The sequence below is a fragment of the Myotis lucifugus genome, unplaced genomic scaffold (assembly GCF_000147115.1).
Source record: "Myotis lucifugus unplaced genomic scaffold, Myoluc2.0 scaffold_189, whole genome shotgun sequence".
NCBI lineage: Eukaryota > Metazoa > Chordata > Mammalia > Chiroptera > Vespertilionidae > Myotis > Myotis lucifugus.
This window is the reverse complement of record NW_005871237.1, coordinates 1,669,044-1,694,619: the sequence shown is the minus strand read 5'-3', so window position 1 is coordinate 1,694,619 and position 25,576 is coordinate 1,669,044. Positions and strand designations below refer to the sequence as shown.

At 41.1% G+C, this 25,576-nt stretch overlaps 1 protein-coding gene across 1 annotated transcript in view; it reads right to left on the bottom strand.

The window, feature by feature from the left end:
* MSRB3 (methionine sulfoxide reductase B3) overlaps window positions 1-25,576 on the bottom strand; it is a 138,598-nt gene that overhangs the window by 67,977 nt on the left and 45,045 nt on the right. Inside the window, exon 4 of the mRNA XM_023760669.1 lies at window positions 2,615-2,643. Within this exon, the coding sequence (XP_023616437.1) occupies window positions 2,615-2,643 (29 nt within the window). The remainder of the gene's footprint in view (window positions 1-2,614; window positions 2,644-25,576) is intronic.

Sequence of the window (25,576 nt, the reverse complement as noted above, 5' to 3'; positions counted from 1 at the left end):
AGCAGCCCCTATTGGGGATTGAGCCCACAACCGGGCATGTGCCCTGACTAGGAATGAAACCATGACCTCCTGGTTCATAAGTCAGTGCTCAACCACTGAGACACACTAGCCAGGCTTAAAGATTTTAACTAGTAAAAATGACAAAGATTTTTCACCCTATTTTGAATCACCTCTTATAAATCAAAAAAAGGAAAATAGTTGATATAAGCCACTGTGCCTTTAATCTCCTCATAGTCAATACTATAAACCAGAAATGCTTATCTTATACTATCAACGTCACACATGACTCAAAAGCCCAAGAACACACAGATGGAAAGATTTCTGGAATCATAGTTATCAAATTGGGTGAAATTGTGAACTCAAATGTCCAGACTTCATATTTAAAGAGTCTCACCAAATTGGGGATTTTACAATAAAAGGAAGAATGAGCTTTTGAAAAAAATGAGCATGTTGTCTCCTTGTAACCACTATCACACACACACACACACACACACACACACACACACACACACACTGAGTGGCCAGATTATTATGACCACCTGACTTGTAGGCAAATTAGCCGTACACTGCATCGTATGGGATATGGAAGCCGAAGGCCTGTTCGAACACCTTTGCTGTCTGCAGTTACCAAGATAAAATGTCTCCAATTCGCACAGGAACACAAGGATTGGACAGTCGAGCATTGGAAAAAAGTCATGTGGTCCGATGAATCACGTTTCCAGTTGCATCATGCAGATGGCAGAGTGAGAATTTGGTGGAAACAGCATGAAAGCATGCACCCCACATGAATAAGTACAACCCTTCAAGCTGGTGGGGACAGTGTTATGGTTTGAGGCATGTTTTCCTGGCATGATTTGGGCCCTTTAATTCGTGTGGAACAATGTCTGAATAGCACAGCATACCTAAGTATCATTGCTGATCAAGTTCATCCTATCATGTTGATGGCGTATCCCAATGGAGATGGATTCTTCCAACAAGACAATGTGCCATGCCACAGTGCTCCTATTGTGCAGGAGTGGTTTCAAGAACATGAGGGAGCCCTAACCGGTTTGGCTCAGTGGATAGAGCATCGGCCTGCAGACTAAAGGGCCCTGGGTTCGATTCCTGTACCTTGGTTGCGGACACATCCCCAGCAGGGGGTGTGCAGGAGGCAGCTGATCGATGTTTCTACCTCTCTATCCCTCTCCCTTCCTCTCTGTAAAAAATCAATAAAATATATATAAAAAAAAGAACATGAGGGAGACTTTACCTTGCTTAGGTGGCCCCCATAATCACCAGATCTCAATCCAATTGAGCATTTGTGGGACGAAGTTAAAAGAGCCATCAGGCAGCTGGTTCCACAACCATCAAATCTCACAGAACTGGACAGTGCTATTCATCAGGCATGGTGTCAGATTCCTCGCATCACCTTTCAACATCTCATGGAGTCAATGCCAAGAAGAACTGCCGCATTATTGAAGGCAAAAGGCCCAACGAAGTACTGATGGGGTGATCATAATAATCTGGCCACTCAGTATGTGTGTGTGTGTGTGTGTGTGTGTGTATATATATATCCCACATTAAAAGGCTGTTAAATCGCGTTGTTTAACCATATCTTCAGAAAAGAATCACTTCTACTGTCGTGGTAAACAACCTGCTTCCCTATTTATAATGGTCTGGCCCTCTAGCAACTTCAGCACGAAATTATAGCTAATTTGCCTACAAATGTCAGGTGGTCATAATAATCTGGCCACTCAGTGTATATGGTTTCTTTGTGGACATAATAAACAAAAACCTTTATTTTAAAAAAGTAGGAATGTTACTTTTATTTAATAAGTTACATATTTCTCTGCAAATTATTTCTCCTGGAATAGAAAGGTAATGTTTATTTATCCATTAACAGTTCGCGAAAGAACATAATTTCCTTGCACCACACATGAAGCCATTTTTGTGCTTTAATTGTAAACATCATCAGAAACTCCAAGGCTCACAGACCTCAGCAAGTGACATAGAGACACAGTCAAACGTAAGGATTATATGGCTACATTCATGCTTAATAAGAAGAAAACACCCAATAATGAGGCTGGTATGCCACTGTTTGTGAGAATATAAAATTTTGTTTTGATAGATACCAAATAATGGCTTAAGGTGACCTTAGTTTTCCACTACCCAACCCCCCAACAAAACAAATAAAAAATAAATAATAAGTCATAGACAAATATCTATTTCTATTGGCTAAAACTCTTTCTAGTTTACTGGGTTAGATGTAAATATTACCCACATTTGATAACAAGACACTTGCAGAGAATCTTCAAACTATTCAGGATGCTTTGTGCACTGAGAGACTAACTCTATTTTGAGCAATGATTTTGCACAACCCCCACTTCTGCTTTTAAAATAAAACTGCAGATAGAGAGCATTAATGCTTCTTGCAGAACTATCAGGAATCCCATAGTGAACATCTCAAGTGAGGATTCCAAGCAGCTCAGAGCCCTGCTTTGAGGTGGGGTTCATGTTTTGAAAAGAGACTGCCTCGTCTGTTTAAAATCAAAATGGTTCTTGATCTGATGAATTACTCCTCAGAGAATAATGTAAATAAAATATACTCAGAATAACATTATTAATGTAAACATACCTGAACCAGAGTCAAATTTGGTTTCTGACCTGCAAAGGGAAAGACATTTTTTACAATATAAAAATCGCTTATTAAAGAATAACTGTTATTTTATGGGGAGGGCAAGGGGTAGATGCAACAGTTACAGATTTCAGTACAATGGTCAACAAGTAAAATAGCTTTAAAAAATGTAAATAGATATTTATTTTAACCATTTTAAATGCATGCATTACCCTAGGTCCCCTAAACATGCAGATACCATAGAGATAGCACAATATGGAAAAGATATTAACTTTTCACTTGTTTTTGAGAGAACGAAGGTAAATTTTATATTTATATATATATATATATATGTATATTTTAAAGCACCCAGTCTCTACAGATTAACTTTTTCAGTAATATAATAAAGCAATTTTTAAAAACCCACAAATTTAAAACTATCCTCCTGACCTATTATTAAAGATTTTTAATTATTTAACACCAAGTAATTTTTCACTAAGTTCTTCACAGAGTAAATGAACCTGGTAACCCCATATGTTTAATAAGTAGGAGGAAAAAAATCCAAGCCCTTGTGGGAACATTATGTTTCAGATATAGGTTAATACTGGTTGTAAATTCAGAAGCCTTTGAAGCTCTCGGTTCGGCTGTGGGAAAACTTCTGTGAGGTAATTACTCTCGAGATGCTGCTGATGTGCTGTCAAGCAGAATTAACCCCGAGACTAGGCCTATCTACACAAGCTCCTCTAAGACAGCATTGTCTATATCTAGCTCTCAAACCAATTAGTGGGCATGCTCCAGTCGGGTCTATATCACACATTAACAATCAGTAGTATATATGTTCACAGCTGCCATCCCAAGATACAAGGACCGGCCAGCAGGAGTCCTGTTTAAAGGATGTTACGTTGACAGAGAAGACTTTTTCCTGGGGAAATGTAGTTAACTAAATGGGGAAAGAGATTTCTTTGAAATTATGCCAGGGTACCAAAGCACTTTTGGAAGTGGTGGCTTTTTTTTTTTTACCTAAATTAGCATCAAGAGAAGTCAACAAAGAGCGGAGAGCAGAAGATAAGCAAGAAGCGGCTTCTTTTGTCACAAAAATTTATTTTCTCAATTACTCCCAAATAAAGTTTCACCTGACGCTTAAAGTCAATAATTGTGAGAACAAATTATTATTATTATCACCACGGTTATCAATCACCACTGTAATCCAGGTCCACATTTTTCCCCAGTCCTGGGCCCACTAGTCGACATCTCAGTCTTTCTCTTAGATGTCCCTGACACCTGTTCAGGAGCAAGCCCGTTTTCTTTTTTTCTCCTATTCTGGAAAGCCTTGCTCAGGCCTTTTTGTTTCCACATTCTGAGCATAACTCTAGCCGACCCTGACCACTGTAGTCCTGCTGGTTTGCTTGCCTATCTTATCTTCCCACTTGTCTATGAACCTTTGTAGCCACAGCACCTATATAGTCCCTGCTGCTTGTACTCAACAAATATCTGTTGAGCCCTAACCCATTTGGCTCAGTGGATAGAGCATCGGCCTGCGGACTGAAGGGTCCCAGGTTCGATTCCAGTCAAGGGCATGTACCTTGGTTGCGGGCACATCCCCAGGAGCGGGTGTGCAGGAGGCAGCTAATCAATGTTTCTCTCTCATCGATGTTTCAAACTCTATCCCTCTCCCTTCCTCTCTGTAAAAAATCAATAAAATACATATATATATATATTGAGAAAAACATCCTTATCTCCTTACCTGTATGTTCTCCCTCCTAAGGTTCCCTTCTACTTATGTCCTAAAATGCATTCTCTCATGTCCCCTGAAACTAGGCCATAGCAGTTCCTCCTTTCTCTGTCATATCTTCACTATCTGGGTTCCCACAGGTTTCTCCTCTCTTCTTCTTAGAAGTACTCCAAAATCGAATAAAAGCCTTCCTTCAAATCTGTTCCCTGCTCTCATCCTCCCTCATTCTTACTGACTTTACTATCAAGTTTATTGAAAGGATGGACTATATCCTATATTGTATGTCTTCCTTTCCTGACCTCCCAACACAGGGATCTGCCCTTGCTAAGGTTTATCAGTGCCTTCTTAGTGCTAAATCCAAAGGCCCTATTATAGTCCCTGCTTTTCCAAACCTCTCTCCAAACTAGCACACAACACTGCCTGAATGTCACAACTGCAACCTCAAATGCCATAGGTACTAAGCTAAACTCACTTTCTTTCCCCTCAAATATATTTATCCTGCTAATTTCCCTATCAGTTAAGTTGGCAATCATGATGGTATTCTAGTTTCCTTCTGCATCCCATTATCTAATTAGCCACCAAGACCTGTTGCTTCTACTGCCTTCCCCTCCTCTATGTCCTCACACTAGGCATCTTTAGGCCGATCTTTGATTCAATAATCTCATAACCAGATCCCCGCGCCTTTTCAACCCATCATCTAATCAGCTGCCGGATGTTTCCAAAACATCAATCTATCTATCACATTACTACCACCCCAACAACTAGCGCAGAGTTTTCAAAATTGGGTCACAAGAGAACCCATGAGTGGATTACAAAATCAATTTAGTGTATTGCAGCTAGTATTTTTTTTAACTGAAATGGAATAATGAAGAAGACAAAATTCACTTCACATTTTGAGAATATATGTAATTTTGTACAACTTTTAGGTGCATGCATGTGAATGTGTATGTATGTGCATGAACACTTGTTTACACATGTGTGTATGGAGCAGTAGAACCCTTACAAGTGAGCAAAAAGCCTCTGCTCTGGCGTTCCTCTGGCTGCGGCCTCCTCTCCCCAGGCAACCAAATACTCGGGTCCCCAGTATTCCCTACCCAAATGGCTCTGAGCCAGCTTTCGCAGCCTCGATTCGGGTCAGGTACGCTACCAGTGCGTGTATGTACATCCAGCCCAAGGGATAGCCAAAGGCTATGACTTGAAGGAGGAAGCTTGGACCTTAGGGCAGAAGGAAGAGGGAACAAAGAGGGTAGGGCAGGCCAATATGCTTTCCCTACTCTTCTGTGTTCCTGCTCCGAGAATTCTTAATTCAAACCCTCCTGTGAGAGTGGAGCGCTGACAGCACCCAGGGACCAGAGTTCCCCTGTGGACAAGATGGGCATGGTCTGGAAGGCCTTGAAATTCAGGTGCCTGCCTGGTGAGGACAGGGAAGGAGCGCTGAAAGAGCTCTTCCCCCAATACAGAAGAAAAGAAAAGGTGTTTCTCTGATAGATTCCATAACCATTGGAAGAGAAGGCAGAGGGAGCCTTCTCCTCCTCACCTCCCACTTGGCCTTGTTGCTGTTATCCCTCCATTTCCCAGGGTTAATCACAGCATTTTGCTGGAAAACAAAAGTAATTCTAAATTTGCACTATTCTCAGTTATTTGGTTTCATACACAGACTTTATTGTTTTTGTTATGAGATATGTTTGTCAAGGTAGGTTGGTATATTCTTTGCTAACAGTTAGTTTATTGCCTTAATTTATAACTTTTAGAATAATTAGCTATATTGTGTCCCAACTTGTCCTCTTGCCCAGCCACTGCAAATTCAAGGGCCAAGGCCTGGTAATAAGTCATCGTGTAAAAAGGTATGTTTTTTACTATGGGCCACAGACAACATGTTTGAAAGCTACTGATGTAGGGACATCAAGTTCACAATCTGGTGCACGGTGCACCATGATTGGCTTGCTTTTCCATCTCTAATCCACACTGTGGCCTTTACTCTCACCAAACCAAACTACTGCCATCTTAGTTCACAGCCTGCATCCAGCATCCTCAGTCTTCCCCAGCTCATCACTGACAAACCTTGACTCAACCCTCAAGACTCACCTCAATCCCCTCAGCATCCTGCTTGCCCCCCTTGCCTCCCAGGGCTCCTGGCTCACCCCTGGGTTACTCCACAGTTGGGGGCCTGGCGTGCAACCTCACACCACAATGTGTAGCACCAACTCAAAGCTCAGCAAGCTACAGACTGGGTCTCATCCATCTTCATATTCTCAACACTTAGCACAGCACCGTGCATTTAAGAGTTCTTAAAAACTTGTAGTGGGAACAAATGAACAAATGAATCTGTAAATTAACAGAAGGACAAATACAAGATACAGTGATCAAAAACTATAAACGCCTCTTAAGATATGAAAAATCATATCAGGAAGTTTTTATTCTTCAGACCATCTCATCTTCTCTAGGTATAGCTAGCTGGTCAGTGTGTAAAATAGATACATAAAGTGCATAGAAAATATCTTCACAAACTAATTAATAACCTTTGGTATACATTTTTTATATTAAAAAGTATTTTCAGAATTCTTTTTTTTTTAATAATGTTTTTGTTAGTACTCGCCGGAGGATATTTTTCCATTGATTTTTTTTTGAGAGAATGGAAGGAAAGGAGAGAGACAGAGAGAGAGAAACATTAATGTGAGGGAGACACATCGATTGATTGCCTTGAGATCAAGCCTGCAACGGAGATACTAGTATGTGCCCTTGACCAGAACCGAACCTGGGACACTTCAGTCTGAAAGCCAATTCTTAGCCACTGAGTCAAACCGGCCAGGCTACTTTTTGAGTTCTTAAACACAGCACTGAAACTTCAAAAATACAACTACTCTATTAATAATTAAAACATAACAACAGAAGTTAATACTGTCAGTGTGAGAAGTAGGGAAAATGGGTTCTATGGTATAAGTTAATTCAGGTTTATATCAGATTCCACATACACACACTTATATACACAGGGACACAAAGTACTCCTGTACATATTATGGACTAATCTCTATTCATAAATCCTTTTAAAGAAAATAAGTTAACTATAGATAGGAACAAACAAATAACAAGTATGACAAAAGAATTCACACAATACAGATTATATAAGAGAGCCAAAGAGTTCATTCATTCCAAACGCATTTCTTATGTGCTTATTTTCAGTAATATATGATGCTAGATGGTAGGGAGATTAAAAATATATGAAGTAAGGTTATGTGGGGTATAATATGCATAAATATAATTGTCTCCACAGACATCAATTTTAACCCTTGATTACATACTTACATTTAAGGTTAAACCTATTCACCCAATTCCTTTGACAATTGCCAAAAGATGGTGAATACAGCATAGACTATTACTGTCATCCAACTTCTTTTCTACCCTTTTTTATTTTAGAAATAGAATTTTTGAATTTTAGATGGGCACATAGCTGCTTAGGTAAGACAATTTTTCCCAGCTCTCCTGTAGCTAGTTGTAACCACGTGACTAAGTTCTTGTCAAAAAGATACAAGCAAAAGTGATGTGTAAAACATCTGAATTATACCCTTAAAGGGAATGATTGCGCTCCTCCCCTTCTTCCTCTCTTCTCCCCTTTTGCATTTCCAGGAGCTGGAGCAGCTGAAGCAGACCCCATAGACCATGAAAGAGGAGCTGATAGACCAACAGCCTTTGGGCCAAAGGTACACACACACGGAAGCGCCATATCAATCCCAATTGTTATCATGTTTAATCCACTATTATTTTGGAGTCTTGTCAGAGCAGTTGTAACAAAACTGCTACATTTTAAAAGGCTGAAACTAAAACTTCCAAATTTTTAAACTTGAAAAGATTTTATGCATTTAAAAACCATACAGGGTAGATGCTAGGAGAATTTAAGTATTATTATTACTTTTAAAATAATTATAATATATACTATACACATTCTTTTGATAATAGAGTTGCAGATTTTCAAAAGAGGGCAGTTTTAGTCATTGGTTAGAGTTATATAGTCTTAGGCAAATTTATAAAACTACTGTTCTCTCTTTATAGGGAATAACCCAGTGTCTACAAAAGTTCTGTGTATTGAAAAGTTTTTCTATACTGTATTCTTGAAGCTAATATAAATTAATATATTTTAAAGCTTTTCTTTTTTAAATGTTATTGTCTCACGAGGAACCCACAAAATCTCAGAGAACACTGTTTTTTGTTTGTTTTTGCTTAATGTTCCATTGAATTAAATTTTTAAATGGGAATCATGTAAGTATAAACTACAGGTTGATGAAATCAGTGTTCCAAAAGGTCTCAGTCAACATGTAGAAGAGTGTGGGTGCTGTTCTTACTGTTTTTAATTGATGTTAACTAAAGATTCTAGCTACAGAAAATTATTAGAGGGAAGGCACAGAAGGAAGACTGATTTTTGCCTGTAAGTGGATTATATATGGCAACTCCACACCCAGGAATTTCTAAGACAAACCAGGTCAAATAACCTGACCTGTTGTCCCCTTAAAGCATGAAAATTTTTCAGAAATTCCAATATTTCAGGATCTTACTTATAACTCTAAGTATTTCTTCTTACCCCTACAAATAATTCAAAGACCTTCATCAGACCACAGGCTAGAATAAGAGCCATGAATATTAAATGCCCCCTTCACTATGTAAACATGATATACTTTCTCTGCCTGGAAAGTTCCCTCCCCCCTCCCCCACTCTAGAATCTCTTGACCCGTTCGCCTATTTAACTCCTCAGACTTTCTCCACATATTAGCTTAATTATGGTTTCTTTGAAGAAGAGTGGCCAGCCTAGATTAAATCCCTTTTAGATCACCAGTCACTCCTTTACTCTCATCAGAATTGTCATTCTACATTTGCTCATGACTCATTTTAAAAGAGTCAATAATTGTGACAGACATTATTTGTTGCCTATTTAATGGTTTTCCCTGATAACAGAATACCGATTTTTGAAGGGTGCTAAAATGTGACCACCCCAGGAACAAATCATCAGTAGGTTAAACTCATTGTGGCAATCCTATTCTCCTTTTCTCCTCTGCCTATGACTGATTCAAGGATAGGCATGTAAGCCACCTTTGAGCAGTAAGAGGTACAGGGAAGTCTGCTGGGGATACTTCTCAGAAAGGTATTTCTCTGTGAAAAGGACAGAAGTGATTTAGGGATAAGGCCCTTTTTCTACTCTCTCCCTGCTTCATGCCTTTGAACTTATTATATGTAGGGATATGACACTTAGAACTACTGTAGCAATCTTGTAACGATGAGGGAAAGGCCAAGAAAATCACAGACATGCCAATCCAGAACTCTGACACCATCATTCCAGAACAGCCTTCCTCTAGAGCAGTGGTTCTCCACCTTCTGGCCCTTTAAATACAGTTCCTCATGTTGTGACCCAACCATAAAATTACTTTTGTTGCTACTTCATAACTGTAATGTTGCTACTGTTATGAATCCTAATGTAAATAATCTGATATGCAGGATGGTCTTAGGTAACCCCTGTGAAAGGGTCGTTCGACCGGAAAGGGGTCGCGACCCACAGGTTGAGAACCGCTGCTCTAGAGTTTTGCTGGGACAGTCAAATCTGGCATTATTAGCCACTTTTACTCGGCTATTTCTGTTACTTTTAACCCAACATATTTTAACTGATATTATTACAATAGCAGCATTAGGCTATGAACTATCATATTTACTGTGTCTAAAATTTAGGTTTCTATGTTATATATTTACTAGAAGCCCAGTGCACGAAATTCATGCACTCGGGGGGAGGGAGGGTCCCCTCAGCCTAGCCTGCACCCTTTTGCAGCCCAGGAGCCCTCAGGGGATGTCCAACTGATGGTTTAGGCCCGCTCCCCATCAGTTGGACATCCTTAGTGCTGCTGCCACTGCACTCACCAGCTGTGAGCCTGGCTTCTGGCCAGGGGAGCACACTGACCACCAGGGGGAAGCTCCTGTGTTGAGCGTCTGCCCCCTGGTGGTCAATTCATATCATAGTGACCGGTCGTTCCACCGTTTGGTCGATTTGCATATTAGCCTTTTATTATATAGGATGATAATGATGGAATAAATACAGAAGAGAGAAAAATACACAGGAAGAAAAAATAAAAATGCGATTTGAATATTTAAAAGCATGTTAGTTACCCCAACCAAAAACTGAGAAAAAGAAATAAAAGGTGCCCATTAACTGCATCCTTAATTTTTTTAACTGAGAAATAAAAATTAAAAAATCAGAAATGTCGAGGAGAAACCAAGATGGCGGCATAGGTAAACACCGGAAATTGCTGCCTCCCACAACAACTTCAAAAATACAACTAAAAGACAAAACGGACATCATCCAGAACCACAGGAAGGCTGGCTGAGTGGGAATTCTACAACTAGAAGGAAAGAGAAAAGCACACTGAGACTCAGAGGAGGTGCGGAAGTAAAGTGCAGAGGTAAGGAGGCGCACGTGGAAAGGGCTGGCAACTGAGGACGCAGTTGTCTCTTTCAATTGGGAGGGAGTCTCAAGCTCCGGACTGCTCTGAACTCCAGTTCCGGGCGAGTCTCTGGGGACCCAGACTCATACGGGGAGAAACTTGACTGTCTGGCATCGGTCGGAACTCGCGGGCGGTTTTCTCTCAGAGGTGCTTGCAGCAATTACTGGGACACTGAGACTCGGGGTCTCTTAGGGTAGGACTGAGGAGCAGCCATAGCTGTTTGCTCCACCCTGTTGATTCCCTGAGACCTAGAACCACCCAAGCTGTGCGCAGAGGCATTTGCATATGAAAGGCCTGGCCCTTTTCAATCTGAAAATTACCTAACAAACTGCAGCTGGGTCAGTTCCAAAAGAAGGCCCAAGGCCCCACAGCAGCTTGCACTGCTTCACAGCTGGGCCTCATCTAGGCACCTCCAAACCCCAAACAAAGAAGAGGAATCTGCAGATCTCTCCATAGCTCCTGCTGGGTAGGCTCAGGCATAGGCTAAATTAGCACCTCCTTAGAGATCCAAAAGCCAGTGTACCCAGTGGTCAGAGTGGGACCATCCAGATTACAACTCCTCAGATCCATAAGGGACACACTCAGGAGGCAGACTCAGTGAGCACCAAAGCCCCACTGAAGCAAGTCTTGCCCCAGAAGGGTGTCTCCAGCACAGAAGTTCTCCCACTGTAGACACAGCTGATTCTCACAGCCAATTGGCCTGGAGGTCAATTCCTCCCAGTGATACCTACAACAATCAAGGCTTAACTACAACAAGACTGTTCACAAAGCCCACAAAGGGGTGCACCAAGAGTGTCCACCTCAGGTAATTGGGGAGGCTGAGCCACTGGGCCCTATAGGACACCTAGCATAGAAAGCCACTCTATCAACACAGGGAAGCATAAAAAATGCGGAGACAAAGAACCAGGTCACAAATGACAGAAATGGAGGAAAACAAACTACAGGATATACAGTTCAAAACCACACTTATAAGGTTTTTCAAGAATTTTCTAGAAACCGCCGATAAATTTAGTGAGACCCTCAAGAAATCTAGTGAGACCCTCGAGGATATGAAAAAGGACCAACTAGAAATTAAGCATACACTGACTGAAATAAAGAATATTATACAGAGTTCCAACGGCAGACTAGAGGATCGCAAGAATCAAGGCAAAGATTTGAAATACGAAGAAGCAAAAAACACACAACCGGAAAAACAAAAAGAAAAAAGAATCCAAAAATATGAAGACAATGTAAGGAGCCTCTGGGACAACTTCAAGCATATCAACATCCAAATTATGGGGGTGCCAGAAGAAGAGAGAGAGCAAGATATTGAAAACCTATTTGAAGAAATAATGACAGAAAACTTTCCCTACCTGGTGAAAGAAATAGACTTACAAGTCCAGGAAATGCAGAGAACCCCAAACAAAAGGAATCCAAAGAGGTCCACACCAAGACACATCAGAATTAAAATGCCAAGAGCAAAAGACAAAGAGAGAATCTTAAAAGCAGCAAGAGAAAAAAAAGTCAGTTACCTACAAGGGAGTACCCATACGACTATCAGCTGATTTCTCAACAGAAACTATGCAGGCCAGAAGGGAGTGGCAAGAAATATTCAAAATGATGAATAGCAAGAACCTACAACCAAGATTTCTTTACCCAGCAAAGCTATCATTCAGAATTGAAGGTCAGATAAAGAGCTTCACAGATAAGAAAAAGCTAAAGGAGTTCATCACCACCAAACCAGTATTATATGAAATCTGAAAGGTATCCTTTAAGAAGAGAAAGAAGAAAAAGGTAAAGATACAAATTATGAGCAACAAATACACATCTATCAACAAGTGAATCTAAAAATCAAGTGAATAAATAATCTGATGAACAGAATAAACTGGTGAATATAATAGAATCAGGGGCATAGAAAGGGAATGGACTGACTATTCTCGGGGGGAAAGGGGTGTGGGGGGGTGGGAAGAGACTGGACAAAAATCGTATACCTATGGATGAGGACAGTGGGGCGGGGGAATAAGGGCAGAGGGTGGAGTGGGAACCGGGTGGAGGGGAGCTATGGGGGGAAAAAAGAGGAACAACTCTAATAATCTGAACAATAAAGATTTAATTTTTAAAAAAAATCAGAAATGTCAAAATCAAGATAATCATGAGCAAAGGAGCAGCCGAGTCCCTCCTATGCTGCTTGAAGATGCCTCACCTGAGCCTGTTAATGAGAATCTTCAGGTTCTCGTTACAATTTTTCTCCTCCTTCAATGACTCTCTTCCATTGGGCACTGTGCTACACAGAGCACGCCTGTGTATACTCCTGCTGCCCATGGGCACACTTGTGTTCCCACTGGTACTGCTTTCTGTTTTGTTTTCCTTATAACCAGCCCCTGGCACGTTCACCGGGGTCACTCTGATATGTTGGAGACTTTATGCAGCAGGGCAGTCTAGGAAGCATTTAATAATGAGGTAACAGTCACGGAAAAGGCAGCCAGTGGAGACAGACACACCAGAGTCCAGGCACAGGTCTTCCACTTTCTACCCTATGTGACTTTACAGAGGTTAAGTGTCGCTCTAAGCCTCAGTTTCACTAGGTATAGAATGGGAGTAATTTATTTACCTTTTAAAATTTTGTGTAGATTAAATGAGATGTTGCTATGAAGTGCCTATGTCAGGACCTGGCACAGATTAGAAGTTGAATAAAAAACAGGTTTTAATCTAAGCAATGATACTAAATAAAGTTTACCTATGGTAACCATTACAACTAGCAATATTTTAGCTAAGTAAATAAAACCCCACTATATTATTTTTCAAAAGACTGCTTTACTCTGGTTGAGATCTTACTTGGGCTGCAATTTTATTATGAGTGTCAAATGATGTGGAAAAAAATAAGAGAGAATAGCAATAAAAATAACTGCAGAAACTGGAAAACAGTTAAGAGAGAGGGCTCATGGAAAGTTAAATGACCTGATTATAAAGTATGGAAAATAAATCTCATTTGCCCTTAAAGCACCAATAAAACATTCTCTAACTAAAATAGTTGCCCAATGCACTATAGAGCATGCGGGAATAAGAATCTTCAGACTGGGATTCTAGCTCAGAAACCACGACTAGTCATTTAACTTGTAGGCCCCATTTTCCTCACTAGTTATGTAAGGCATATGACATAAATTAATGTTGCCCCACAAAAACTATCTCATGGAAAGGTAAGCTATCTAAATTTTGCTACAGTTCCCATTATAAAGAAATGAAAAAGAGAAGAGAACAGAGGGGAAAGTGAGTGTGAGATAAAAATTTGCATCTGTAGAACTCAAAACTACAGATGGATAAGACTGAAAAAACAGATCATTCTTAGGGCCATTTTTTGTTCCAGGGTTCTACGATCCTTCTCCAGGACATATTGATAACTGCCTACTTTGAATTCCAATACCATTTCCTGCTTGCATAGCTTATAGCACTTAATTGTATGTTTCCTTTAAAATAAGTTTTTTTGTGTGTATATTATATCTCTAGAAAGAATAAAGCTTTAAAAGTCAAATTCCTTTCGCTATTAAAAATTAAATTCAAAATGCTGAAGAAAACAATGTTAATGTTATGAGCTGAATTGTGTCCTCTCAAAATTCGTATGTTGAAGTTCTAACCCCCCGCTACCTCAGAATGGGACTGTTTTTTGAAAATCGGGATGTAAAAGAGGTAACTAAATTAAAATATGTCATTGGGGTGGGCCCTAATCCAGTATAATTGGTGTCGGTATGAGAAAAGAAAATTAGGGGGCAGACACACTCCGAGGAAGACCATGTGAAGACAGAGAGAGGACAGCCATCCACAAGCCAAGGAGAATGGCCTCAGTTGAAGCCACACTTCTGACACCTTGATCTCAGACTTCCAACCTCCAGAATTGTGAGGAAATAAATGTCTGTTGTTTAAGCCACCCAGTCTGTGGCATTTGGTTATGGAAGTCCTAACGAGCTACTACACTTCATGTCTTCTTCAGTCAAATATCCAGGAACCTCAAATCTCCAATAAAAGCCCCAAACCTAGAAATTAGCTGGAAATAAAAATGTCTACAGCTCTTATACACTTTAACCCATTTTAGGTAGTACGTATATTTGATTTCTCTATTCTGCTTATTATTTTTAACCATATTCTGCCAAAGTGCTTTACCTACATTTTGACCATTGGGCAGCTGCTTCTGTAAATTACTAGAGACCACCACTAGGCATATCATAAGATTTTGATCAATGGGCTCTTTGTCTGTTCATATCGCTGTGGGGGAATGTTTCCAATGGTTTTGCCTGGTCCTTTACACAACTAGTATTGTAAACATATTTTTCATGTACTCTCTGGGGATGAGGCAAACTTGGGAGGTAGTAAAATTTACTGCCCTACATCCGTTTTCACACAATATTTGTTTGCCTATTTTCCCAGGAAATTTTCATTTCTACTCTAGGTTGTAATCAGGAATAGGACAATAGAAGTTATGGCTAGCAAGTTAGTGCCAGACACAATAATTGGCAGATCTAAAATTTTAGAGACAATAAAAGAAACTCAAACAAGAGAAATCCAGAGTTGACTAGTAAAAACTAGGCAAAAACTAGACATCTTGATAGGCTCTGAAGATGCCCATGGGGATGAAAAGGTAAAAGAGCTCCATCCTCTACACTTTACAGAACTCTACAGCAATTCCTAAAGGGACAAGCAGAGCGCTATGTAGCTCATTAAGGCCTTACTGTATCCACTATTTTATAATTCAGTTTAATAATAATAATAATGACAGCTACGATCATGAAAGTAATAATTTAATTATGCCATATACTAAGACATGGAAGAATGTTATTTGACAGCATTAAATTTTAAAAATCATTAGTTAATAATTTTAGGGTTAAAATCGATGTTCTGATTGTCCAGATAATATGTTTATCCAGAGCCTTTCATTTCACTGTACACAAACAGAGGAATCAACACAAAATTAGAAAGAGAAAAACATAAATTAAGAATAACGATGCCATGGAGAAAACAATCTAATTTCCAGTCTTAAGTCTACCCTCTGTTTCTACAAAACCCTGAAAAAAAGCCATTTGGATCTAAAAAAGTCAGGTGTGGGGGTTTTTTTGTTTTGTTGTTTTGTTTTGTTTGTTTTGCCAACTAAGGATAATAATATCTGCTATTCCATACAGATTTTTGGTAACAAAATAAATAATGGTTGAAACTGGTTTGGCTCAGTGAATAGAGCATCAGCTTGCAGAGTGAAGGGTCCCAGGTTCGATTGCAGCCTAGGGCACATGCCTGGGTTTCGGGCTCAATCCCCAGTAGGGGGTGTGTGTACAGGAGGCAGCCGATCAGTGATTCTCTCATCAATGATGTTTCTATCTCTCTCTCCCTCTCCCTTCCTTTTTAAAAATATATTTTTAAAAAATGGTTGAAGAACAAGGAAAATGTTGTAAAAATGAATTTTCCTTGAAAATTTTAGGATTACACAATTCAACAATTTAATTGAATATAGGAATTAATTTTCATAAGTATCTTAAACTCATTCATTATTTTACTTAAAAATTTATCATTTCTAGTTAGCGCAATTAAAACCCAGCCTGAGGCAAACCATCGAAGGTAAATGGATGAGAAAGTCATTGATTCTTTTTTCCATTCATCCATTAGACTTATGCATTGAGCATCCACCGTGTACAGGTAATGTTCTTGGCTCTGGGATACTAAGACAGAGTGCACATTCTGGGAAAGAGAGTCAGTAGCAAACAACTACATAAGTTAGATTATTTAAGATAGAGGCTTACACAGAGTGCCTTCTGTAATGAAACCTAATGTGGAAGAACTATGTTAAATAAAATGGTCAGGAGTACGTTTTAAGGAGGAGGTGACACTTTGCTGACACCTAAAGAATGAGAAGTAGCCCACATGCAATGTGGGTGCAAAATGGAATCTTTGGTAGAGATTTTAGAGGAAAGGCAAAGGCAAAAACCCAAGTTTGGCATGAAGAAAAAGAAGGAGAAGAAAGGGGAGAAAGGAGAAGTAGGGGCAAATAAAGGTCAATGTATGTAGTAAGAAGTGAATGAAAAACAGAATAGTAAGAGATGAAGTCAGAGAAGTAGACAAGGGCCAGATCTTGCTTTGTGAAGAATGAATTACAATGGAATAACAGTCAAAGTAGATAGCTCACCTAGCACCCAGATCTTGGTTTTTAATAATATTTTCTAGTAAAAGGAACCATGGCCCTTTGGAGAATTGGCTGATTCTAAGACTGGGGCAGAAAAAATACAAGATAAGCCTAGAGCATCAAGTAGTGCTAGAAGTAAGGATGGGCTCAAAAAACAACACACAAACAAATCCCTACATTGATAGGAACCTGTGAAGGGACACAGACGCCGACTGAAAGAGCTCCCAATAGCCAAAGCTGGAACAATCTGAGCAACAAGATAATAAAGTAGTACTGCATTATAACCCAAAGTATAAGGTCAGTATCCATGAGTCCATATTGATATAAACAAATGATTGATTAATTAATTAAATGAGAGAAAAGACACAAATCTCCCTTCCGGAAGAATTCCAAATAATTTATGTAGATACTCTGTCCTCAAATTGGGGAGCATAGCTCCCTGCTCCTTCAGTGTGGGCTGTGCATAATGACTTCCTTCTGAAGAGTATGGTAAAGAAAGGGGTGGAAAGAGTAGCTTGACAGTAAGGAAACTTAACAAACACTACCTCAGCCATGTCCCTAGGTCATTATCAAAAGTGATGTCATGTTGATAGTATGTACCCCTGATAGGTAATGAAAATGGCATTTTATTTCTTTGATCTTCCTCCCCAAAATCTATAGCCTTAATTGAATCATGAGAAAAACATTGAAAAATACCAGTGGAGAGGCATCCTACAAAATACCTGACCAATATTCCTCAAATCTATAAAGGTCATCGAAAGTAAGGGAAGTCTGAGAAACTGTTCAAGAGAAGCCTAAGGTCACATGGTAACTAAATGTGATGTGGTATCCAGGGTATGACCTGAGCAGACAAAGGACATTAGGTAAAAGCTAAGAGACTCTGAATAAAGTATGACCTTTAGCTAATAAAAATATATCAATATTAGTTCATAAATTATAACAAAGACACTATACACATGTAGTATATTAATAATAGGGGAAACTGGGTAAGGGAGAATTTGGAACTATATACCATCCTATTAATTTTTTTTGCAAATCTAAAACTGTTCAAAAAATAAAGTCTATTAAGGGGAAAAAAAAGCCAAAGCAGAGGGACTATCACAGTAATTTGGGTAAAAGATGATAAAGATGATGGTGAAGCAGTGGATATGATGAGGAGACAAATTCAAATTATATTTCCAAAGTGCACAGCACAAAATATGGTGGCAGATTAGATATGGAGGGTGAGGGAAAGATAATAATCAAGGATGACTCGAGTGTTTTACTCAAGTAACTGGGTAGACAATGAATACTACCTTTATTTAGTAAATGGGGGGGGAGGGCAGGGAGGGAAGAGTAGGTTTTGTTTGCCACCTCTGTCTATTTCTAATTCCTGTTTTATTCTTGTGAGCTATAGGATCAATAAGAAAATTTCAAGCTGTATGGTCCCACGCAGGATCTCAGATTAGTATAATTCTTTTCTTTTTAATCACAGAGATACTAAAATCCTACTTTACAACAGAAAGGCATATAACTGTCCTAAAAAGAGATGATATAAATGTTTCTTGACCTAATTTAGGAACAAAAATTAGTACTAAATCACTGGTTCCCTAGGTCCAACTCAATGATTCTGGAAAATGTATGATTATCCAAATTACATCAAGCTTTTACAAAGCACAGATTAAAGAGTTGGGAAATGTATACTTTTAAGTTCTCCAGATGATATTGAGAACCATGACCTAGATGGCATTCCTTTAAAGCAAAGAAAACTTCTCCTGTTTAAAATATGAAAGCATCCAGCCTTTCTAATCATTTCAATTTGCTTACGTTAGTAATTCCCAAAGGAACTTTTTGCCCAATGAGGAAGTAAAAAATGTCCCATCATAATGTGGAAACTTCCACATTCACAAGTTGTTATGCATCACCATTATAGAGTTACCTTTGTTGGGAGCACTGAACTAAACACAGAACAACCGATCTGTCAGAAAAGACCCAGTCCCCAGGCAAAGAAAAAAAATAATAGGTTTACACTTTCTTAGTGAACTTACTAAAAACATTTGATTTTACAGTTATTGTTTCTGGCCATTAATCAAGTGATAAAACCTTGGGTTCCATGAATTACACAGTGGGCCAGCAAATCATGAAAAGATTTATCACTAAGAAGATGTTTTATGTGGTCAGAAAACTTACACTCCATTAAACCCCCAAGCAAAAATAATATGAAGAACAAAGACTCAATGGCAAGAAGCTGTCCCTCACGTCTGGAAACCATGAAAATAAGGTCACTGGAAGATCTAAGTCATAGTCATGAAGGCACAGTCAAAAGCACTTACGGAGTGCTCACTACGTGCAAAGCACTCTGTTTGAAGGAAGAGACCTTTTTAAAGTAGCCATAATCCAGCTCATAAAGCCCCTTCTACTTTAAGATCAACAGTTTGAACCCCCATCAGGAGCAAATGGGTAGCTGGCTCATCCTGAAGGATGCAGGTGTAATTTGGTCAGGACCCCTGTCAGTGTCTAAAATGGAATGGGCCTCTGCAGTCTGTGTAAATTTCACCATCTGGGTGGTCTTCCAGAGCCATCTCAAAGAGGGCACACCACAGAGGTACTGAAGTTAATTTATGCTCATGTAGACGATGAGTCATGCAGCTGCCATTAACACTATATGCTGAAGTGAGTCCATCGACGTAAAATGTGAAAAACTCCAGCAGCATAAAGCCAACTTTCCTTAGAGCAGAAAAATTGCAACTAGAACTACCACTGAAAAACAAATCAAGACACAAGTGAACTAAAGTGTAGTTTGTTCCAAGTATAATGCAAGATAATAAAGATGAGTTATGAACAGCAGAAGGAATCATGAGTTACAGCCAGCTAATCCATGATCATAAAATAAAGGAATAATAAATTGAACATAGTTATCTGGTTTGACTTTAATTGACTCTCCTTTGTCTACCTACTTGTGGTGGTGCGATGCAGTAAAAAAAAGGCTCAAATAGTGGAACCGGCAGCAACACTACTAAGAGCCACCATATGTTAAACTTCTATTAAATGGCAAACCCACTTAACACCCACAAGCAAGGAACCTAGCCAATTAAAAAAATCTGAAGATTTAAAAACTCATCTCATAGATGGACAATTACGATTCTAAAAAGAGTCTTTTACCTATCTCCCAGAAGGAAAAATGTTTGTCTTCTTTTCTAGAGCTTATCCTACCTGCTAGTTAAATCCCTCCCCCTCATTTCTAATACCTTAAGTATATCCCAGTTTACACCTTTCTTCAATTTATCAAAAAAATAAAATAAACGTTTCCCTTGAGTTTGCTTTCCCACCAGTTCTAAGGGGTTAGCCTCATCGGCACCTAGTCATAGTGACATAACCATGATGACTGTGTTTTCTGGGATTATTTTCATTTCTGATATTTTATCACATTATCTCCATTTCAGCTTGTGGTCTGAAAACATGAGACTATATCCTAAAATCGTAAGAGTCTGACTTTCACTACTGGTTCTACCGAAGTTGTTCTCCAACAATGCCAAACCCAACCACTGGTTCTTATTCTTTTGAGTCTCTGCAGCATTACATAGTCTAGTTCATCCCTTCCATGGTATCTATACATCTAACTTCAGCCTTTTTAAATATCTTTTTTAAAATTGATTTTAGAGAGAGAGGAAGGGAAAGAGAGAGATAGAGACTTGTTCCACTTATTTATGTATGCATTGGTTGATTCAGGATGATGCTCTAACCAACTGAATTACCCGGCCAGAGCTTCTAACTTCAGCCTTTATTATACTAATACTAGAGGCCCAGTGCATGAGATTCGTGCACCTGGGAGGGGGAGGGGTCCCTTAGCCCAGCCTGTACCCTCTTGCAGTCTGGGAGCCCTCGGGGGATGTCCGACTGATGGCCGACAATCAGACATCTTTAACACTGCTCTGGAAGCTGCTCCCACCACTGCTGTTGTGCACTGACCACCAGGGGGCAGCTCCTGCATTGAATGTCTGCCCCCTGGTGGTCAGTGCACGTCATAGCGACCAGTCATTCCCTGTTTGGTCAATTTGCATATTAGCCTTTTATTATATAGGATAGGCCTTATATATCTTCCTTTATCTTCCTCTTTAGCATTTCCCAATGTGTGTTAACAGTAACATTAGCCTTACAGTATGTTCCTCAATTAAGAAAATATTCTGTGGTCAAATTTTTTCAGAAATGCTACATATAACATTCTACTCCTAGAGCTATATATCAGTGAATTTTGTGCACTCCTTGCTTTTTTTTGATAAAGCAACCATTGACTTATTTGACTTATTTTAACTGAATGTTTTCCAACAAGTAATCCTGTGTTTTACTAATCCACAGAACTCTTTTTTTAAAATATGATTTTATTGATTTCAGAGAGGAAGGAAAAGGGAGAGAGGGGATAGAAACATCAATGATAAGAGAGAATCACTGATCAACTGCCTCCTGCATGCACCCTACTGGGGATCGAGCCTGCAACCCACGCATGTGCCCTTGACTGGAATCGAACCTGGAACACTTCAGTCTGCAGGCTGATGCTTTATCCACTGAGCCAAACCAGCCAGGACCACAGAACTCTTATTTAATGAATACATATGAACATATCATGGAACTAATATAATGTAGAGTGGTATTTTGATGAAACAAATCTATATATATAAAAGCCTAAGCGACAGAATGACCGAATGACTGGTCAACCAGTCGCTATGACGCACACTGACCACCAGGGGGCAGGTGCTCAATGCAGGAGCTGTCCCCTGGTGGTCAGTGCACTCCCACAGTGGGAGCGCTGCTCAGCTGACCGACGGGCGCCACACGCTGGGCTCACGGCTGGCAAGCTCTGCTGCAGCAATGTGAGTCTCTCCTGCCTCCACAGCAGCACTACCAAGTGGTGGTGGAGACAGGCACAGTGGGGCCAGGATGAGCAGGAGCAGCGAGGCACCAAGTCCAGGCTTGGGCTCCTCCCCAGCTGCCTGCTGCTTTGCACATTACTACATCCCCTGAGGGGTCCCGAATTGCAAGAGGGAGCAGGCCAGGCTGAGGGACCCCACCAGTACATGAATCTAGTATTTAATACTAGAGGCCCAATGCATGAAATTCGTGAAAGGGGCTTGGCCCTCGCAGCCACGGCAGCTTGACTCGGCCCTCACAGTCCCAGCTTCATCCGGAGGTCTTCCAGAAGGTTGTTCGGTCTAATTAACATATTACGCTTCTATTATTATAGACTAGAGGCCCAGTGCACGAATTCATGCATGGGTGGGGTCCGGCTGGCCCAGCCCCAATTGGCCAATCAGGGCTGGGCCTGTTGGGAGGAAGAGACGGTGGTAGGTTGGCCGGCTGGCCACCCCGATCGGGGCCAATCAGGGCTGGGGTGGCTGCAGGGAGGAGCTGAGGGTGATTGGCCAGTGGGCCCTGCCCCCAATTGGGGTGGGGGGGCCGAATGAAGGCAGGGCCGGCCATGGGGAGGGGCTGTGGCTGGTGGGCTGGCCTGCCCTGCCCCCAATTGGTATTGAGGGGGCCAATCTGGGGTAGGGCCGGGTGGGAGGAGGGGCTGCAGGAGGTTGGCCGGCCAGCCACACCCCATATTGGGGTGGGGGGGATCAGGGGCTGGGCCGGCTGGGGAGAGGGGCTGCGGGCCAATGGAGGTGGTGGGGGCCCATCGGGGATGGGGCCAGCTAGCAGGAGGGGCTGCAGGAGGTAACAGCTTTTCACCAGTCTTACATTCAGAGAGTTGATAAATCTACCCGGCTCTATCTATTGTCTATAGTTTGTTCCCTCCCTTACAGGCTATGGACATCACCCTCCAATCTTCCTTAAGCTCATCTGACTTACATTAACCAAACAAAGAATTAGGGGACAGCCTTAAAAGAAAAAGAGGAAAGCATTCTGGCTCCACCACAATCTTGCTCAATCCGAACCTTGTGGGGGAGAGGCTTGGAATCTGGGAGCCTACTAGACAGCCAGATTGGCAAACTGCTGAAGTAGAACATGAAGCCTCCAGGACTCGTCTGCTCCCCCTGACCTAAGCATTTTCAGTTCTCTTCCATCATCTCCTCTTCATGAAGTGGCATGGTTTTGAGTCTCCTAACCGTCAGCTGCTCTTCTCTGCAGTGCATTTTGTCTATCAGCCTTTTAAAGTGAGGATCTTGTACTGAACCACAGAACACTCTGGATATAGGCTGGTCAATTGTAACACAGTAGGATGATCCATTAGCTATTATCTCTAGGGTTTCTCCACAGCTGCCTTTATGTTGGACAAGTAAAATCACTCTCTTCCCTGTTCCACCCGCCTGGAGCAAATTACTACTTATTATCCTCAACATCAACCTGCAGTAGCCACTAAAATGTGAATCCAACAGCAAACAGACAAAACATCCCAGAATTTTAAAGCATTACTTACCTAATTGGCCTTTTGGTCTCTGTTCTAAATAAAGAGCACGATTCCCTTTCTCTAATGAACTTTAGGTCTGAAAGCTGCAACTTATACCAATCCTTACAATGTTTTAGTGCCAATGTTTCACATTTACAGTGGTTTTCCACTAACAAAACATTTCAACATTATTTACTTAATCCTCTCTAAAGTTCCTGTGACATGGGTATTATCCTTACAAATGAGGAAATTAAGGCTCATAGAGGTTAAGTAGCTTATTCAAAGTCACACACAGTAAGTGGGGAAAGTTGTGACTTTAACCTCACATGTCTTATACCTTAATCATAGCTTTCTCCACTTTAAAATCCAAGTAGAGTAACTTGGCCATCATCAGAAAACTAGTACCAATTAACACCAGAGTGTGATAGCTACCAGATGGCGAATTACTCAGCAAAAAGAATAATCAGCCAGAATACAGGGAGGCATCTATATATATAAAAGGCTAAGTGACCATCCGACCATCTGGTAGGTATGACGCACGCTGACCACCAGGGGGCAGACGCTCAGCGCAGGAGCTGCCAAGCTACGGTGTCTTGGCAGCAGCAGTTCTCAGGTGACACACCCTGGAACCAGAGGGGAGGGAGCCCAATTCAAGGGTGTGTCACCCAAGAACAGCCCTCTCGCAATCTGGGGCCCCTTGGGGGATGTCAAAGAGCCGGTTTCAGCCCAATCCCTATAGGCCAGGGTGAAGGATCTCCACCTGCCAGAGGGACCCCGCTCACTCCGCAGACGCCCTTCAAGCTGCGGCGCCACCCCAAGTGTGGCTGGCCAGAGAGGAACCACAGGAAGTTGGCTTCAGGTTGTGTCTGGCCTATCTCGCCCAGTCCTGCCCCACCAGCCACCTTCTAATTAATTTCCTTTCAATGTGCACAAATCTGTGGACCGGGGCACTAGTTATGGTGTCGGGCCACAACATTAGTAACAAAGAAACAGAATTTCCGGAGGATGAGGCCCAGAAATCAGGATTTTAAAAAGATTCCCAGGTGATTCTAATGTGCAGCCAAGGTTGAGAACCACTGAGTTATAATATAATAGAGGAGATGAGGAGCAGTGCTTTTGGGGACAAAACAGATCTGAATCTGTGTCCTAGCTCCATCTCTTACTGCCAGTGTTATCTTTTGTAAATTACATACCCTTTGTGAGCTTTAATTTTCTATTTGTTATGAAGAATAAAGGAGATAATTTTCTTTAAAGAGTTTAACATAGAGGGAGACCAAGATGGCGGCATAGGTAAACACCAGAGATTGCTGCCGCAAACAACCACTTCAAAAATACAACTAAAAGACGGAACGGACATCACCCAGAACCACAGGAAGGCTGGCTGAGGAGAGACTCTTCAACTAGAAGGAAAGACAACAGCATACCGAGGCTCAGAGGAGGCGCAGTGTGGAAAATACAAAGGTGAGGAGGTGCGCAAGCAAAGTGGGCTGGTGGCTGAGGGCACGGTTGTCGTTTTCAATCAGGAGGGAGTCTCAGACTCTGAGCTCCAGATCCGGGCGAGTCTCTAGGGACTCAGACTCAAACGGGAGAAGCGGGATTGTCTGGCATCAGTTGGAACGTGAGGGCAGCTTTCTCTCCGAGGTTTGCAGCGATTGCTGGGGTTCTGAGAAGCAGAGCCTCTGGGAACGGGACTGAGAGCAGCCATAACTGCTCCCTCCGCCCGCCCTGTTGATCCCCTGCGACCCACCCCGCCCAAGCCCTGCCCAGAGCCATTTGCCGGATAGCCTCAGGCAAAGGCTAGATTAGCACCTCTCCAGAGGACAGAAGTTTTCCCACTGCAGATACAGGTGATTCTCACAGCCAGTCGGCCTGGTGGTCAAATCCCTCTAGTATTAACTACAACAATCAAGGCTTAACTAGAACAAGACTGTGCACAAAGACCACAAGGGGGTGCACCAAGAAAGCATAAAAAATGCGGAGACAAAAAAACATGACAGAAATGGAGGATATAGAGCTAAAAAACGCAATTTTGAGGGCTTGCAATAATGTGCTAGAAGCTGCCAATAAACTTGATGAGAGCCTCACGAAATCTAATGAGACCCTCGATGCTGTGATAAAGAACCAACTAGAAATTAAGCATACACTTACTGAAATAAAGAATATTATAGAGACACCCAATAGCAGACCAGAGGAGCGCAAGAATCAAGTCAAAGATTTGAAATGCGAAGAAGCAAAAAACACCCAACCGGAAAAGCAAAATGAAAAAAGAATC